We start from the raw sequence: 20,023 nt of genomic DNA on the forward strand, positions 1-20,023 counted from the left end.
CAACTGGAGATCATTTAAACATCCACAGCTGTTGTGTGGTCCTAAGAATACAAAGAATGCAGGATTCCATCACGTTCAAAGTTCTTTAAGTAGAAAAGATATTTACAAATCTGGTGTTCCATTTAAAGGTCCTTATCATTAAGTAAAAAATACATTAATTTATTTAACGCTATCAAATTTACATGTATCATTAGAAAAAATGTACAAATATTAGAATTCCATTGAATTCAAAGGACTTTAACAATTAGATAGTAACATAGGTACCTGGTTATCCTATGTCTTAAGTAAATCAAGAATTAGGTACTACACACAGCTTGCATCTGTGAGACCAAACTCTTTTTAAGTTTTAAATTTATTTTTTTTTCAACGTTTTTATTTATTTTTGGGACAGAGAGAGACAGAGCGTGAACGGGGTAGGGGCAGAGAGAGAGGGAGACACAGAATCGGAAACAGGCTCCAGGCTCTGAGCCATCAGCCCAGAGCCTGACGCGGGGCTCGAACTCCCGGACCGGGAGATCGTGACCTGGTTGAAGTCGGATGCTTAACCGACTGTGCCACCCAGGCGCCCCGAAACTCTTTTTAAGTTTTGTTACTCATGACATAGCTGCTCTAAAAAGGGGCTCAGTGTGACATTCAGCGAAGATGTAAATTGCTCTGGATGCCTGAAGTTCTGTCAAAATATTTGCTTAAAAATGGCCTCAGTTATTTCCAGGTAATTTTTTTTCCTTGGTGACTATGCATCATTCAACTCTGAGAATGTTTAAAATTAAATATAGAAAGGTTTAAAGCATCAAAGTCATGCTATTAATATTTCTATGCATATTTGGTCTTTTCTGCACAATTGTTTAAAAATTAGAGTGAAACTTTAAAAAGACAATTTAAAATGAATAATTGAATGATTAGACTTATGATTTTAAGTTGAAATCTTCCTAAGTTTATGCATAGTCTTGGCATCTAACAGGTCTTTAGGTCCAACCCATTATTTAATAGATTTATGGCACTTCCTATGCACTCAGCAAGGTTTTGTTTGAGTAGATAAATGAGGTACTTAAACAGAAAACAGAATACATTAAATTCGTATAGACACAATTTAAAAATATTTGAACATATTTAAGTTGGTAAAAAGGACCAACCATTCATCAAAAGTCCCTTGAAAGTGTTCTATATTGCTAGACTTCCAAATAGAAAAAGATTCGTGAGATGAACACAAAGTCTAGGAAGAATTGCATTTTTTAATTTATAACCTTAATACATTGAACACTAATTGTTTAAAACTAAATTAAAAGCCTGAGTAGTCCTTTTTATGCACAAAATACACACCGGCCTACACGAAATACCCATCTAAATACAAATTCGACCTAACTGCACCCCCCACTCACAATTACTTCCTTCCCATCTAGCATTATGGAAGTGATGTCTTCTCAGTTAAAATTATCACCTCCACATGAACACCGCTGGGCCTGGATAGGTTGGTCTTCCCTTCTCTCCTGGCTTTTCAACCTTTCTCTACCGCTACTTCCCGTATTTAACCATGTACGTGCTTCCTCTGTCTCCAAACCTAAAAATGAAAATCACAAGGGCAGAAAGTTTCTCTCAAACTTATCTGGTTTCCGCCCCACATCTTGCTTCTTCACTTCTTACAAAAAGTGCCTACCTGCTGTATCTACCCCCCTCCATTACTCCACCTGCCACAGTATTCTCCCACAGCCACCATGCTTCATGAAACCATTCTCATCAATGCCACAATGGCTTTCTTGTGGCCAAAGTCATGGAGTCATTGCAGTCATTTTATTTCTTGACCTTTCACTAGCATCTGAAGCTTAACTACTTTGACCTTCTTAAAATGCTCTATACTCATGGCTTCCATGCCCTATCTTCTGACTCTTACTTTTTTTGGTCCATCTTTTATGATTTCAGTTTATGTTAGAAAGTCGCCAAATGCATATTGTGATATTAGGGGGAATGCCTTAATTAAGTTACAATCCAAGTGCTTCCCGCATCCTAATAAAATATGCTGGAGTTCAGGGTGGTCAGCTGGCATCCTAATCATGAAAGCCATACTCCAGAGACATATATAATGAGCATTTCCATTATCTGTGTCTTTATTAACAGCTGATGCTTTGCTAATTAGCATACTGAATTGCAGAAGTGGGTTTTAACTGATGAACTATTAAATAGCATTCTGAATATCTGAAAGGGGTTCTACATGGTGATATTAAAGGTATTCAAGGTTTACAAATGGTTACATTTATTTTAGAGCCTCTCTTTTTATTAATAGCACATAAGAAAGGTTTTTGCCCTGTGCTAAATGGTGTTTTAGCCAACTCTGAACATCAGGGAATTCTATTTTTTTGATTCCAGCTCTAAGGGAAGAAAACCCTGCCTCTAGAATTCTAGGTATTTGTCTTAAGTGAAACTCATTCAGGGTGGTGGTCAAAGCACATGAAAGGACAGAATGATGGGACATTCTCAAGTCTACATGAAAACAGTTCTCATGATCTGTTTTTAATTTTCTTATTAATTAATGTTCAATTTTAAAATGTCAGTGTGGTACAATGAGATCTGTGATTGATTTCCCTTATAGAATGTGATGGTAAGATCGTGAAGACAAGAGGTAACTCTCGCTGTCTCAACTACTTTACTGGCTACCATAACATATCAAAAAGAATCTAAGAGCCAAGTTGGCTCAGGGGCAGGAAACTTCCAGGGCCAAGTCCTTGGCCTCTGTGTTTCTTTATTTACATATACCACTTAGACAATCTCACCCACTCCCATTTCTTAAATAACATCCAAATATTAATGGCTTCTAAATTTCTCTCCCAGGCTCCAGGCTGTTATAACCAACTGCCCACACAATACCTTCACTTGGATGTCCCATGGCATGTTCACTACTGAACTCACCATCTTCTCAATCTCACCCGATTCTTCAACTAGCTGTTTCCATGTCCTAGTATTAGTGGTTCCCAAACACTGGTCTACAGACTGCAAGAGTATCATTTGGAGGAACATTAAAAATACAGAGTCTTGGGGAGCCTGGGTGGCTCAGTTAAGCATCTGATTCTTGGTTTCAGCTCAGGTCATAATCCCAGAGTCATGGAATTGAGCCCTGTGTGGGGCTCTGTGCTGACAGTGCAGAGTCTGCTTGGGATTCTCTCTCCGCTCCTCCTTTTCTTTCTCAAACAAATAAAAAACATTTCTAAAATACAGCCTTAGCTTCTACTGTGATCTTTTGAATAAGAATCTCAGTGCAGAGCCAGGGAATCTGAATTTTTAACAAGCTCCCCAGGTTATTCCAATATACCACCAGATTTAGGAGGTACTGCCCTCTACGGCCAAATGGCACCAGCATCCACCAAAGCCAAAAACTGAGTGCCATCAGGTAGAGTAGTCTTCAAGGAGGAAATACTCAAAAACAAAACAAGAAAACAACAACGACAACAACAACAAAAACAGAAGCAAACTCTACTTATTTAAGTGGCAAAAATCTGCCATCTGTGAGTCTTGGTCTATGTTTTCTCTTCTTTGTTTCCCTTGACAGCAATTTTATGGCTCGAAATCTATTCTGTCTTTCCTTTCCTAGGGAGAGAACTAACCAGTGGTTGTCTATGTTTTCCTTTGCGAGTACCTTTAGTGGTAACATTAGAATTCTTTACTTTCATAATTGGCCTTATGTATTGGCGTTGAACAGTAGAGATGACTTTTTTCCCCACTCTGTGTAACATTTCTTGGTGTCAAGAACTTAGGGAAATTTGGTCTAGATTGGATCTTACAGGAGCTGATGGGCCAGTATCTAATAACTTCCCAGAAAATCTCTGGAAATAAATGTCACTCCTGACTAGCACTTAAGAAAAACATCTCTAAATTGAGGCTGAAGACATCCCCACCTCCTAAAGACCGATTTAAGTGCCCCATCTAAGGCTTCCCTTGTGTCTGTCCTATCTAGTACTATAAGACATGCCATAATTACTTTTATACAACACTCCTTTCTCCAACTAGACTGTAGGCATCCTGAAGATAGTTGCACCACTCAGATTCCTAGGCACAACACGTGGTGTCATGGGGCTGGTAGAGGCCTTAGAGAGTCTATTTTTTTTTTTTTTTAAGCATACTGTTTTTTTTTTTTTTAATTTTTTTTTTCCAACGTTTTTATTTATTTTGGGACAGAGAGAGACAGAGCATGAACGGGGGAGGGGCAGAGAGACAGGGAGACACAGAATCGGAAGCAGGCTCCAGGCTCCGAGCCATCAGCCCAGAGCCTGACGCGGGGCTCGAACTCACGGACCGCGAGATCGTGACCTGGCTGAAGTCGGACGCTTAGCCGACTGCGCCACCCAGGCGCCCCGAGGGCTTAGAGAGTCTAGTCTAATCTCCAACGTTCAAGTAAGTCTGGGGGTCAACACTCATAGATGTTGTAGAGTAGATCCCGCAGGAAGTCTCAACTCAGTGACCTCTAGTCTGTACATCAGAATGGATGAGAAAAAGAAGTAGCATCAAAGACAGAGATGTCTTTTCTGAGTACATAACCTGTCAGTGGTGTGGTCCTTCAAAGCAGAGGTGCCATCTAAGCAGCTGGCAGAACCACTGGCTTCTTCCTCTTCTCTTTGTCCCTCCTGGTCACACCACCCTACCTGCCGGGTTACAGCCACTGGACTGACTCAGGCAAAGGTGAAGCTAATAATGGGGACTTTAAGGGGACTCAGACCCAAAATAACTATGCAGATACAAGTCACTTAAAGAAAAAAATATATACACATCTGAGCATATTTTTGCAAAATCCAGTGTGTCCTAGAAGATACTGGTTTATACATTCTCAAAGGCTATTCTGCCAGGTTGTTTTTTTTTTTTTCTTCTGTTAAAAGTGTTATTTTCCCATAGAAGCTGTTTAAAGGGATAATGAGATTCTTTTAGGCTCAGATATGCCTGGGATCAAGTCAGCTTTTTTCTTGGGTGTTTTCCTACTGGACCCGCCATTCCTCAAGGGACCTGTGTTCAAGATCAAACAGACAACTTGTAAATGAACTTTCGATTCAAGATTTTCTGTAAAATTAATTCTCTTCTGGATCAACAGAAAAATAGTTGTTTTCATCATTGCTAAGGATTTCTTTTAATAAGTATCCAACAAGGGCAATAAAACAGCAAATGAACAATGCTTGAAGACAAGACACAAAAGTGACTTCCAATTTTAATTTAAAAGGATAGGTTACCAAGAGAGATAGTTGAACCACCCACCCCCTCTCTGGGTAATCCTTAGAAAGAGACTAAATTTGCACCTACTTAGAAGGGTTTATATATGACCTGGGGTTTATATATGACTTTGGTGGAAGAAATACCCTCTTTCCTCACGGCCCTCCCACCAGCCATATCGGCTTTCTACCTTCTTAGAACAAACACACTGATGGGCATTCCTCCCACATCTTGGTTTCACTGAGCTTCTGGTGCAATGCCAAACACATACACCCAGAGCCACAGGCCCAACCTGGCCGGCCAATATTTGCACTTCCATCCAGATACTTTTGTGATGCTTCATTATGAAGAAATGCTCTTTCCAAGTCCTTGAAAACTATCAGTGTCGTGTAGGGAAAGGAGGGCAATACCTGTCTACTAATTGGCTCTAACCCTGTGGCATGAAGGAGGTTTGCAAAGTGCTTTCAAAAGCAGTGTGCTCAAAAAATTAAGAAGGGGGATAGGTAGGGGCATACTGACTTTTTTTTTGTACTAGTTTTATTAGCAGTCTTGTTATCATTATTAGAAGTCTGAAATTGGAATGTATAATCTATCCATTAGGAACATATATACTTTGAATTAGTGGAGCTAGTATAGTTTCTTTAGGTCAGATCAGGTCATAATGGTGCAGAAAATATGGTTTTCTTAATGTACAAAGATACTTATTAACAGTTGCTTTTATAATAAAAATTGAGAACCAATGTTTCCCACAATAGAAAGCGTGCAGGGCAAACAGTCTCCAGAGTCAGGCATATGGGTATATATAGGTATAGCATTTTTAAATATATATCCAATTGGCTCTATTTCTCTGGAGAACCCAGACTAATATGGACCCTGGCATCAGCATTTTTAAATGTTTATTTATTTTTGAAAGAGAGGCAAAGTGCGAGTGGGGGAGGGGCAGAGAGAGAGGGAGACACAGAATCTGAAGCAGGGTCCACACTCCAAGCTGTTAGCACAGAGCCTAACATGAGGCTCAAACTAAGAGACTGTGAGATCATGACCTGAACTGAAGTTGGATGCTTAACCTACTGAGCCACCTATGTGCCCCAAGCATTTTTTTAAACATTTCCCAGTGGTAGGGGCGCCTGGGTGGCTCAGTTGGTTAAGCGTCCGACTTCGGCTCAGGTCATGATCTCATGGTCCGTGAGTTCGAGCCCCACATCGGGCTCTGTGCTGACAGCTCAGAGCCTGGAGCCTGTTTCAGATTCTGTGTCTCCCTCTCTCTCTGACCCTCCCCCATTCATGCTCTGTCTCTGTCTCAAAAATAAATAAACGTTAAAAAAAAAATTTTAAAAATAAATAAATAAATAAATAAAACATTTCCCAGTGGTTGAAATATTCAACTAGAGTTGAGAGCCTCTGGTTTAGGAGTGCTTAATCCCTTAGGGGGTCCATGGTGGCTCTGAAGTCTGTGAACTCTTGGAACTCACAAACACAACTTTCCTTGTATGTGTACCATATCTCATAAAAACTCTCAGCTGGTCCTCAGATCCCTTCCATGACATCCCTACAAAACCACTGTTTGCTTTTGTTTAAACATCTCCAGACGTGGGAAACCCCCTCCTCCCTGAGGAAGTCCATCTCATTTTAGAACAGTTCTAAAAGTCAAACCCTTTGAAGAAACAGAGGCACAAGAAGCCCGATATTGAATAAAAGAATCACAAAATATTAGTCAGAAGTATACCTAGTGCTCCTCATGTGCAACTTCTTCATTTTATAGAGGGAAAAACTGAGGCACAGAGAAATTAGGTATCTTGCTCAAGTTAACGATAGGTTAATGATAGGTGTTAATGATAGGTTCAAGAGGGAATGCCCAGAACTGTTTCTCTGTTTAGTTTCCCCCTTTCATTGCATGTCATAGTGTCCCTTCAAGGACAGACACGGAGGTGGTCTCTGGTGGCATACTTCAGATGAGCAAGGCTGGGGCCTGGTTGAGGAAAACCGCTATTCCCCCCACCCCCCATCCTGTACCATCACTGTGGAAAGCACAGGACTGGAGGGGAGTGGCCTGCCTCCCTCTTTCATGCTGGGAGCCTCTCCATCCCCACCAGTCCCCACGTGGATGAAGGTAAAAATGCCAAGAAAATCCAGCTCGTTGGTCAGACTGACGTTGTACAAGGTACCAATTTGGAGACATTGGTCTATCTTAATCCCTCAAAAGGCAGATGTGGACACTGAAGGGAAGGGGCAATGAACATGCTCTGCCTCTGGTCCTTTGGAAGGTGCTATAGCTGATGATCAAATAGTGATCTGAATGTTTAAGATCCCACAGTAGATCTGTAAATATGTGTTTAAATTTAAGTGGTATTAAAGAAACACTGACTTCTTTAGGGTGGAATCAGGCTTGTTAATAACTTGGACTCTTTATGTCCAATATTTCAATATCTTCCATTTATTACCAAGTAGCTTAATATCTCACTAAGCTGCCTCCTGATTGCCTCATCTATAAATTAAGGTTAATAATATCCATCTCAAAACCTCAAAGAACTGTCGTATGGAGTGAATTACCTGACCCGAAAGTGGCTAGTGGGGTGCCTGGCATAATGATGTGTCCAGTCATTGGTGGCTGTTATTAGTATTACTGTAATTATCAAAATGCAAATAACATAATGACCAATTATTCTCATGTATGCCTTTTCTCACCACCCAACACACTTTTGATGACAGAGGTGATGCCATAGTATATTCTGAATCCCCAACCCCCACCCACGGAGCTTGGCACAAATCTGTGCCCACGGTAGGTGTCAATAAGAACCCAGGTTGAACCGAATCGAATGAACCGCTCCTACCGGATTACTCTGCTCTTTCAGGGGTATTTCAGATCCAGGTTCTGCCTCGAGGCTGACGGAGTCAACGCATTCAGCAAGCACATCCTCAGTCACTTCTCCATTGGGGGGATGCTGCGTGGCACTGGGGTGTTGGGGCTCAGGGTGCCGGGTGTTTGCAGTCTCTGCATGCTGAATGGTTGCATTTTCATGCCCATCTCCTGTGGCGTCAGCTGGTGTTGGCTCATTTGGAATCGTAGCTGAATCACAGTGTGCTTCTGTCTCTTTGGGTAAAAACTTGCTATTGGGCATCTTGGTAATTTCTGCTTTGTCTCCAGTGGCTGAGGTGTCACCGGCATCGTCAGACATTTTAATATCTGTCAACATGATTACAAATACTTTCTGCTTTAATCGGAATTGTTAAACTTGATTCAAAGCCCCCAATAATTAAATCTGGTAGGAGTAAACTTTATTCTACCAATAAGAAACTTTACACAACCTTGGGGTAGGCTGCATAATGGCCCCCACAGGTATCTATGTCCTGTTCCTTGGACCCTGTGAATGTTACCCTACACAGCAAAAGGGATTTCACATATATAGTTAAATTAAAGATCTTGCGATGGAGAGATTACCCTGGAACCATAAGTGTCCTCCAAGAGAGGCAGAAGGAAATATGATTACAGAGAGGAAAAGGTGAGGAGAGAGCAGGAGCAGAGATTGGGGTGATCAAGACGAAGGAGGGGCCGTGGGCCAGGCCAAATATGGGCGGCCACCAGAAACTGAAAAAGTCAAGGAAACCTTTCTCCCCTCAGAGATGCCAGAAGAAACCAGGCTTACCAACACCTTGACTTTAGCCCAGTGAAAACCAGTTTGGGACTTCTGACCTCCAGAACTGTAATAGAATAAATCTGTGTTGTTATAAGCCACTAAGTTTGTTGCAATTTGTTACAGCAGCAATAGGAAACTAATGCAACCTTGCAATGCTATCTCTAAACTTTCATGGATCTTGTACCTGGTATGCAGGGATATGTATGTGGGAACTATGAGTATTATCTGTGTCTGTGAAATTAGTTAATATCACTGTAGTAATTACAATCACAGCAATAATGAGAATAAGCATAGAAAATACCTGGGAGCTGATCAAAAATGACTTGACATTTAGCTTTGTGATGTCATCAGAGATTCACATTGAGAAAGCAACATATACACATAAGTGTGCTTTGTTGGACACCAGCTGGTGAAGGCCTGGGTTCTGCTGGACAATAGTTGACACAGGGAAACACAGGATGAATTGGAAGGGAAAGAAGTAAGGTATTAAGTCAAATGAGGAATGTCACTATTATGAAATTACCTACAAAGCAGAAAACTCTTTACCAAGTTTGCAAGCTAGTATGTCATGTAGAACAGCACCGCTCAACAGAACTCATAAATGATTTAATTTTATATTTTACATAGGCATGTGTGGCTAGTGGCTACCTTACTGGACAGTACAGATCTAAAAGGCTAGTTCAAGATGGTAATTTTCATTTTTTAAAAAAATTAACAAATTTTTATTTGAGAGAGAGAGAGGACAGGGGAGAGGGGTAGAGGGAGAGATAGAGAGAATCTCAAGCAGGCTCCATGCTCAGCATGGGGCCTGACATGGGGCTCAATCCCACAAGCCTGGGATCATGACCTAAGCTGAAATCAAGAGTCAGACGCTCGTGGGAGGGGGGATGGGCTAAATGGGTAAGGGGCACTAAGGAATCTACTCCTGAAATCATTGTTGCACTATATGCTAACTAATTTGGATGTAAATTAAAAAAATAAAAAAATAAAATAACGGTGGAAAAAAAAAAAAAAGCCGCGCAACCAACTGAGCCACCCAGTTGCCCCAAGATGATAATTTTCTTAGGCTAAGATGAAAACACAGAGTTCTTACTACACCAGAAGTCAAGTCTCAGTCAAATCAGTGAGTATTTTTGTTGACCTCGGTGTTTACCAATTGGTCAAACCTCAAGTTGTCACGAAAGCCACAGTATGTAAGAAACCACTTAACATACTGGCTACATGGAGGTACGGGCTTAGGATCATGTGCACATGTAGCCCTCTTGTCCCCTCACACAGCCATTCCCCAAGGTTGTATGGCTGTTACCTTTTCTTGTACTACATTCTCTCCCTTGGTGAATCACATTCCTTTCTCACAGTTTCACACACCACTCTTATGTTGTGAGTTTCAAATATCTACCTCGTTCCATCGAGATGGAAAGTAATTTAGTGGCTTCCAGGGACAGAAGGGAAGGGGAATGAGGAGGGAATGACTGCTAATGGGTATGGATTTCTTTTGTCCACAAGGAAAATGTTCTAAAATTAGATCGTGGTAATGGCCGTACAACTATGTGAATATATGAAGACCACTGAACTTTCAAAATTCCTTTGAGTGAATTTTGTGGTAGGTGAATTATATCTCAATATATTAAGAATATATATAATACATATAACCTATAGTGTTATATGTTAATAACGCTGTTAATAAAAAAAAAAAATTCTAGTGCTTGCTTCGGCAGCACATGTACTAAAATTGGAACAATATGGAGAAGATTAGGACGGCCCCTGCGCAAGGGTGACACGCAAATTCATGAAGCTTCCATATTTTTAAGAAGATGTAGCTCATATATACAATGGGACACTACTTAGCAATGAGAAAGAATGAAATCCTGCCATTTGCAGCAACATGGCTGGAACTGGAAGGTATTATGCTGAGTGAAATAAGTCAGTCAGAGAAGGACAGATAGTGTATGTTTTCACTCATGTGGATCTTGAGAAACTTAACAGAAAGACATGGGGGAAAGAAAGGGGGAAAAATAGTTACAAACAGAGAGGGAGAGAGGCAAACCATAAGAGACTTAAATACACAGAACAAACTGAGGGTTGATGGGGGGGTAGGGGAGAGGGGAAAGTGGGTAATGGACACTGAGGAAGGCACTTGTTGGGATGAGCACTGGGTGTTGTATGGAAGCCAATTTGACAACAAATTATATTCATAAAAAAATTCTACTTCTGGATAAGTAGTTCTAATGGCCAGCTGGACAACTGTTCCCATCCAAAAGGAAACCTGTGGTCTTACTGTTAATACTAGTTCTTCCTGTTGACTTTTGTGTTCCTTTTAATGGTGCCTAGATTTTCCCAATAACCTAGGCTTAAAACCTCAGCGCTGTCATTAACTAAACCTTCACTCTCTCAAGAATATGTAATATCGATACCTGTCATTATTGAGCGCCTATTAAGTCTAGGCTCCTTACATGTATTCTCTCCTGTGAGTTAGATATTATGAGCTCTATTTTACAGACGAGGCAACTGAGGCTCAGAAGTCACACTTTCAGTGACATATTTGAGATTTGAACCATGTCAGAGCCCAACTACAGTGCCACCAGCCTCTTCTCTCCCAGTGCCCAAATCCTAGAGGCTCTTTATTCAGAACTTATGCCTTTTCTTTTATTTTTACTTCTATTCACTGCCACCACTCTAGATCAGGGTCTCATTATGGTTCATGTTGATGACTTCAACATTGGACTCAGATCTCTACTGTCGCTCTCCCTTTCGCTTCCCCATCCCTCACCCTCCTGTTCATACATCCTTAGGGGTTTCCCACTTACTGTTGGGAGGAGGTGAGAAGCTTCAGCTGGCATCCAAGCACCTCTGTACTCTGTTCCCACTGTGTGTATCTCCCACCATTCCCTTCCAAAACCTGGACCAAGACAATGTAAGTATCCATGCAATGCCTGACATTCACAAAAGACCCTCATGTGGCTGTTGGTTCAATACGTTGTCTTAACACATTCAAGACCCAGTTAAGATAAGTACTGCCTCCATTCTTTGTTCTTCCCAACTGGATAGAATTTTTCTTTCTCTGAACTGCCAGAGTGCTTTGCAACTACCTCACCTTGGACAGTTATACTTGCCTTTGGTTTAGAGTCACTTGAGTGTTTTCCTATCACAGTATATTGTAAATTCTATGAACACAAGGAGCTCCCGTGTTTTGTTTTCAGATTTTATGCAGCACTTAACATGGTTGTTTGAACCTAGTGGGAAGCTCAACAAACATGTGTGTTGTTTGATGAACATTTTCAGAGGCTTGAGATTAAAATGTAATTTGAATTTGTGTTTTTGTATTTTGGGGGCAAATACCCAGTAGTACGATAACTAGATTGAAGGTGTACCCCTATGTTTATAGCAGCATTATTTACAATAGCCAAACCAAGAAAGCAGTCCAAGTGTCCATCAGTAGATTTATGGATAAAGAAGATGTGGCATATATATACTTACATAACTCAACCCCCCAAAAAGAATGACATCTTGTCACTTGCAACAACTACCTGGATAGAGCTACAGAGTATCATCCTAAGCGAAATAAGTCAGTCAGATAAAGACAAATACTGTATGATTTCACTCACATGTGGAATTTAGGAAACAAATCAAACAAGCAAAGAAAAAAAGAGAGTGAGAGAGACAAACCAAGAAACAGACTCTAGAGAACTGATGATACCAGAAGGGAGGTGGATGGGGGATGGGTTAAAAAGGTGATAGGGATTAAGGAGGGCACTTGCCATGATGAGCACCAGTGATGTATGGAATTGTTGAATCACTATATTGTATACTTGAAACAAATATAACTCTGGATGTTAACAATATTTGGAATTAAAATTTTTTTATTTATTTGTATTTTTTATTACTATTTAAAAAAAAATTTTTTAATGTTTATTTATTTTTGAGAGAGACAGAGACAGAGTGAGAATGGGTTAATGGCAGAGAGAGAGGGAGACACAGAATCCAAAGCAGGCTCCAGGCTCCGCACAGAGCCTGACGCAGGGCTCGAACTCACCCACGAGATCATGACCTGAGCCGAAGTCGGACGCTAAACTGACTGAGCCACCCACACGCCCCTAAAGTTTTTTTAAATGTAATTTGAAATGAAAGCAAACAGAAAATGCCTTTACCCCATTTACTACTCAAGAGCTATCTTACAGCTAATGGTTCCAAATGATCCATATCGTCTTTCTTTTGTTCCTTAACTTCCAGGTTAACTAAGTTAGAATGTTTTCTTTTATTTTTCTAAAGTTTATTTATTTATTTTTAGAAACAGTACAAGCAAGTGAGGGGCAAAGAGAGAGAGAGAATCCCAAGCAGGCTCTGCACCACCAACATGGAGCCTGACCACCGGGCTGGAACCCACGAACCACGAGATCATGATCTGAGCCAAAATCAAGAATCAGACACTTAACCAGCTGAGCCACCCAGATGCCCCTAGAAGGTCTCCTTTGAAATAAAAATCCTTGGATTCAGTAATAACACTCCTATAAACAAGTCTATAGGTGGGAATAGCAAAAAAAAAAAAAAAAAAAATGCATACTTCCCTTTAGCTGGTATATAAAGTTTAGGATATTTAAGGTTGGAGATAGTGTGTCAATGACTAGGCCAATGTCTAGTTGAAATAGTAAAGAATGAAACAAGGCCACTGCCCAGAAAAGGCAGTTGCTGTGGCTCGTGGGAGGAAGGCAGAACTGAGTGATGGTACTTGAAAAGCTGCTGTCCTTTTGTAAACAAATAAAATCTTCTTGAAAATCTCAGAGGCAGGACTGGGTTAGGGCTGGGGGTTGGCAAACTATAGCCTGCTGGCCAGATTGTGCCCTCCGCCTGTTCTGGTAAATCAAATTTTATGGGGACACAGATATGTTCATTTGTTTACGTACTGTCTGTGGCTTCTCTAGCACTACAACAGCTGAGTTGAGTAGCTGAGACCATATGGCCCATAAAGTCGCAAAGCCTAAAATATTTACTATCTGGCCTTTTACAAAAATGTTTGCTGACCCATGGTCTAGAACATTGCTTGGTTTCCATGATCTAGAAATTTTTGTTTTAATTTGTCCTATCCTTGCCTGGGTCCTAGGGGCATTAGGAGAATGGCCCTGTGAATAAATGATGCTTCAACATCACTTTTGTTCCCATTTTTTATTCATCAATAGCTGGCCATAGACACTGTCTGATATTTTCATTTCTTGGTAAGGTAATTTGAAAATCCTTATTATTAATCTGGATTATTAAGGCACTCCAAACTATTTCACTTTTCTATAAACAGGGACGTAAGGATAAACCTGGCTATAATAAACGTTCATGGGCAAATAAAAAAGCGTTTTTTTTGTTGTTGTTGTTGATTCTGCTTTGCCCTAAATGTGTTGCAGTGCTGTTCGTAACGTACTCTAAAATACTTCTGCATATATCGTGTGACATGTATGCAGGTTTGCTGCAATTTACAGCCTAGGGGTGGCTGGGTAACACCGAAGTGTCCTATTCAGGAATGTCCTCTCCAGAAGACTTTAGTTAGCATTCAAAATCTGTAATTGGGTGTCCACTTCTAGAGACGGTTTAACCATCATCCCCTTTAATCAGAACCCCAGGATGTGCTAATTAGCACAAGGGATATTAGAAGCCATTTTTCACCCGTAAAACAGAAGATGCCTGAGATATGTGGATTGGCAAATAATAACATACAGGTGCAATCCGCCCTTCTATTACCAGGGCATAAGAGTCTATTGGGTTCAGCAGTTTGGTGGTCTTTGAGAGAGAGATCTTCTAGTTATGCTTTTCGGGAGAACCCCAAAACCTGACTGGGTTAGCCGAGTCCTGCCTGTAGAGCAGTCCATGCCAGAGGCCTTAAAGGTCAGAGAGCTTGGACTTCATCAAGCTTCTCAGAACAAGCTGATGGCCAAATTGCCTTAGGTCAATTGTAGAAAAACTGCAGAGACAGAAACCTCTCTTCCCTGGAGCTGCTCTGCATTCCACCAGCCACAGGAAGCCATTCCTTCAGAAATGCCCCAAATTAGCTATAAGGTATTGAACCCATACTGGTTAAAATATTTATGGACAACTTACAAGTTTCAAAAAGACTGTATTTTTACATCCGTTTAGAGAGTCAAAATGGTCACCATAATATTTACCCTAAACTTCTTTTTTTAATGTTTATTTATTTTGAGACAGAGAGAGACAGAGAGAGAGAGTGAGTGAGCGAGCATGTGTAAGCAGGGGAGGGGCAGAGAGGAAGAAAGAGAATCCCAAGCAGGCTCCCCACTCTGAGCGCAGAGCCAATGCAGGGCTCAAACTTATGAACCGAGAGATCACGATCCAAGCTGAAATCAAGAGTCAGATGCTTAACTGACTGAGCCACCCAGGCGCCCTTTAACTTCTAATTGTATGTATCTTTAATCTATATTGACTTCTGCCTGTTACAGGTCTGTATTTTCTCTAAACCAAAACCAAAACTTGTTTTCATTTGTTTGTTCTGATAGACCTTTGCCTACTCTGGGTGTTATGATAGGAGAGATGAAATCAGTTTTAACACTGTGCCCTCTTATCTGAGGCCATTAGAAACTGTTGTGTTTTAAATAGAAAGCTGTGTCTGCACAGTGACTGTCAGAGTGCACCAGGACCACAGCTGTGATACACACTGTGTTTCCTAGGACAGTCCCCATGTCGGCCTGGGGGCCCCAGGAGCAATCAGACTTATAAATCTCTCCTGATTTATGGTTTGGAACATTGATCACTGCAGCCATGTCTTGTGGCTTTGATGCTAGCGAAACTGAACCCAGAGAAACAAGGAGGCTTCTTTAGAACACTTCAAGGAGAGGAAGAGTGGCATATAAAGGAGGCTTTGTGGTCTGGGAATAAGTTAGTTTTTCATGAGTAAATTCATTCATCACCTAAAATGCTCCCAGAACTATGCTAGGTATTGGAGCAGCAACATCATAGGCTCCAAAAATAAGTTTAAAGCGGAAGCCATGACTACTACCCTTCAGAAAATGAATAATGTTTTCATTTTATTCCTGGTCAATGAAGGTCCAGGAAACAACTTCAGCTAACATGAAATGGGTAAGTGATGACAAAAAACGGCACATCCAATAAGGGAACGATGTGCCCGAATTAGACTGACCTTGTGCAAGGGAGAACCTTGAAAATGGTTTTGCTATGGTTACTCAGGCATGATAGGATCAGAGTATGTGCAAATGCCCAGTATCAGGAAGGAATTCTAGATAATCAGGATGAATGTGTGGCTGGGCCAGGAGGCAGCATGGAGGAATAGTGGGGGGAGAGAGAGACAGTATTCTGAGGTGGAAAGAGCATGCTCTGGCCCCACCCTCTCTTTGTGGGTACACAATGCACTCTCGGTGGGCTTCCTCACTTCCTGCTCTTAGACAAACTGGACAAAATGACCTGGATACTTGTTTCCCGAACACCAAAAACTGCAGGACTGGGACCAGTTCCTGATGATAGAGAAAAATGAGGACAAGATAGCAAGTTTTTTTGTCAATCTAAATTTATTAAATTAAAGGACTGCCTTCATCTTGCAAGTTTAGCCTGCATGCTTTCCTTGGTATTAAAATGTCTTTCATTTTATGAAATAGTAGTGCAGGGGATAGATTTTTTTAAATGGTCTCATTTGGCAAGATACGAGTTTGGTAACAGGATAGACTGTAAAATCACTGCCCCCAATTTTATAAAGGGGCTGGGGTGCCTGGGTGGCTCAGTCAGTTAAGCATCCGACTTCGGCTCAGGTCATGATCTCACAGTTCGTGATTTCGAGCCCCGCATCAGGCTCTGTGCTGACAGTTCAGAGCCTGGAGCTTGCTTTGGATTCTGTGTCTCCCTCTCTCTCTGCCCTTCCCCTGCTCACACTCTGTCTTTCTCTCTCAAAAAATTAAAAAAAAAAGTTAAAAAAATTTTTTTAAAGGGGCTGGTCAGTGAAGGAGCAGGAACAAAAAACCTCTGGATGAGAGGTTAATTAGCTTATAAGAGTTCTCCACCTATGAAGCTTAACAAGTGGTGGGCCCGAGCCCCAGCCTCTTTGTCCTCTGGTCTCGCCTCCACCTGTCTCCTACGTATTTTTCTGAAACACAGATGGGACCTATTTGCTCTCGTTTAAAAACCATTAGGTTTAAACACCTTTGCATGACATCTGTGAGCCTTCATAATTCAGCTCCCATCTCTCCACCTGTTGTAACTCTTAATGCACCCTTCACTTGCCTCACCAGACTTCCCATCATTACCAACAAGCCTGTAAACATTCCCACATCCTTGCCTTTGCCTGTCTGGTTCCTCTGCCTCGGCTGCCCTACCTTCAACTGCTTTGCAAACTCCTATCTGTCTCTCCATGTCTAGTGTATTTCTTACCCTGAAATTTTCCTTAATTTGCCCCACTTTTTCCAAAAAACTAATTGCTCCCTCTTCCATGCTGTGTGTGTGTGTGTGTGTGTGTGTGTGAGACAGTGATACTTTGCACTAACTTCTATGGCATTTATAAGGAGTATTTGTTTCTGTGTCATTTCCTCCTCCAGGACTGTGACCAGCAAGCACTTAGCTTGGTTTCTAACCCTCAGATGTTTACGGAATTGAAATATATTGTTTGATATTGATTAAGGAAGAATATTTGATATATGCTGGACTTCTAAATAAAGGGCTACCTATATGAACTGAATCTCTGATTTTCTAGAAGGCCCCCATTCACCCTCAAATTCCTTCTGCACTGGCTCTCTTGTGCTTCAAATACCACCCTGGAAGTTTCATTCCTTCGCTCAAAGCTTACAATGTAAGTAAACAGCAGATTCTTTCCTGAGCTCAGGTTCTGAGGGAGGAAAGGACAGAGAGAACTGGGAATGAATATGGGTGAGGTCAGAAAGGGGCACTAGGAGGAAAAGAGGACAGAAAGAGGCCTCTGAACAGACAGGCTGTCTCCTTAGTTATCTCAAATTGGAGTTCAAGAGAGACTGATTTTAGAAGCCACCTGCTTGTAACTCTAATTCTCAGGATGGGAACTGATGGGATGAATGCGGCACAGATACTGCTTTTAGCCCCGACAGAGATGCCTTCCTACTCTAGGAAAGGACGGTGAAGTTCAGGTGCCAGATCTGAGATGGCTGGAAATACTCACCAGATTCCATGGTGGAAGATCAGTGAGTGAGCGCGTGGGGGGCTGGGGAGGGGCGGGGGACAGGGGGTAGGCTCCGCCTGGGGGATGTGAATCCAGGTAGCACTAGCTTAGGGTGTTGGCTGGGGTGGAAGAGCGTGTGAAGCTGAAGTAAGAGAGATGCTGAAGTTGGCTGGGAGGTCAAGGCCAGAGCTCAGTTTTCCGGGGCCAAGGACAGGCGAACCCCGGGATGGAGGACTTTGCCTTATGGGGAGCTGCTCCCTCTGTGCCCCTGGCGGCAGGGATCCTGCAGCCTCCTCTGACTCGGACCTGGGGCACTGGAGAAACTTTTTCAGACTTGCTTGGTGCCGCGACCGGATACTTTGAGAACACAAGGCAGTCTCCGCGGAGGTTCAGGCCGGCCGAGGGGGCAGACCCCGAGTGCGGGCGTGTGGGTGTGTGCATGAGCGTGGACCCGGAGCGACACACACTCACACACACACACTCACACGCCCGCACCCACACAGGGCCCTCGGCCGCGCCTCCCGCGCCTCCCCAGACCTTCACCCCCAAGTCCGGTCCTCCCGGGTCCCGCGCGCGGTGCCAAGTCCCTGTCGATGGCTTCCCACTAAAGCGGAGGGCAGAATTTGGGGACCAGGACAAGGAGAGATGGCAGGGTCTCCCCACCACCCAGATGCGGCTATCCTCGCACTCCCCCGCCCTCCCGGGGAAGGGGAAGGGGAGAGGGTGCCCGGGGCTCTTACCGCTCCGGCGGCCGAGTGCGCGCGGGAGCGCCGGGCGGGGCGGGTCCCGCCCCGCCACGTCGGCAGGGCCGGCGGGGACGCGGCCGGAGGGCGGGCCGGGAGGGGGGACAAGGGGGCGGCCGGCCGAGCTGCCCCGCCCCGCGGCCGGCCCAAGCGGAGCCCCGCCCCCGCGGGTGCCCCGCCCCAGCGCCCGAGCGCAGCCGAGGCTCCCGGGCACCTTCTTCCGCCGGGCCGGGATCCTCGCGGGGTAACTAGGCTTTTCCAGCTCTGTGCCCGCAGGAAGAGCCGGACGGACGCCCACCCCCACCCTGGGCAGGTCTTGGGGTTCTCCGCATCCATTTCCTACCTTTAAAAGTGCTGGAAAACCCTGCGGACAGTTTCCCCGGGAAGGGATCGCTCAAGTTCGGCCAGTTTTTGATGCCTCGATTGTGCGTTAAACAGCTTTCCCTTACCTTGTTTGTGGGAGCGTAATTTGATTTAAAATCGGCCAACTAAGCAAAAAACACTTTCTAGAAGGCCAGTTTGGAAATGGGGATCAGAATTCAAAAGCAGTAGCTTTGGCCCAGGAGTTCCACGTCTGCGAATTTGTCTTAAGCCAATGTGCGAGTATGTATGTGCAACGATGTTTATTGCGGTTGTTTGTGCCCGAGAAAACCCGGTCATAATCTGTCCCACAATAAAGGATTGGTGAAGTAAACCATAGCATCTTCAAACAATCAGATATGTTGTAGCCATTAAAAATTATAACTCTACATCCGATTTGTTGACAGCAAAGAAGGCAGGCCATAGCCGAATATAAGTGTAGGGCAGGGGAAGTTTACAAAAGTGTCATGTATGGTATAAACCTTTTCTTGTAAATATATATACGTGCACATATATTTTATATAAGTTAGGAACAATGCAGTTTTAAAAACAGTGATTCGTTCTGAGTTCTGCAATTGTGAGTGTTAGCAGATTTTGTTTGAGAGGTGTGACAGGCGTGTTTCGGTGAACCATGGACGCAAACACCATGCTTGTGACTTCTGCGCCTAAGGACAGTAAGCACCTTTGCCACACCTGCCCTCCCTGCTGCGCTGAACGGTAGCCGCACGATCAAACATTCCCTCTTCACGGCTGGTTTCCTTTTCACCTTTGACCCAAACCACACCTTTCCGATAACAGAATACGGGGCAAGCAACTCCAGCAACAGGTTTTGTTGCTGACTGCAAATTATGCCCTTTTACTGAAATGCTGCTATTTCTAAGCCCACCAGGATTTATTTCAAAAGTTGTTATTTTTTGCAACTTAAAATTTTTTTATTCATTAAAAATATTTGGGAGTATTAAAGAATAAAA

At 42.8% G+C, this 20,023-nt stretch overlaps 1 protein-coding gene and 1 non-coding gene across 5 annotated transcripts in view; one reads left to right on the plus strand and one right to left on the minus strand.

Annotated features, from left to right (window-relative positions):
• Positions 1 to 18,770, minus strand: part of FAM114A1 (family with sequence similarity 114 member A1) — a 69,557-nt gene extending 50,787 nt beyond the window's left edge. Inside the window, exons 1-2 of one of the 4 annotated variants that reach the window (XM_023253196.2) lie at positions 18,690 to 18,770; positions 8,016 to 8,368 (exon numbers count right to left, since the gene is read on the minus strand). In XM_023253196.2, coding sequence (XP_023108964.2) covers positions 8,016 to 8,360 — 345 coding nt within the window. In that variant the 5' untranslated portion in view covers positions 8,361 to 8,368; positions 18,690 to 18,770. Of the gene's footprint in view, positions 1 to 8,015; positions 8,369 to 8,828; positions 8,876 to 11,626; positions 11,703 to 18,689 lie in introns of those variants that run through there. The other 3 variants (XM_019829634.2, XM_003985439.4, XM_045056466.1) reach the window with 3 other exon arrangements.
• On the plus strand, positions 10,522 to 10,628 carry LOC111560279. The gene has a single exon (XR_002742037.2). It is a non-coding gene; the product is annotated as a U6 spliceosomal RNA (small nuclear RNA).
• Positions 18,771 to 20,023: the final 1,253 nt, after the last annotated feature.

This window comes from Felis catus, chromosome B1 (genome assembly GCF_018350175.1).
Source record: "Felis catus isolate Fca126 chromosome B1, F.catus_Fca126_mat1.0, whole genome shotgun sequence".
Taxonomy (NCBI): Eukaryota; Metazoa; Chordata; class Mammalia; order Carnivora; family Felidae; genus Felis; species Felis catus.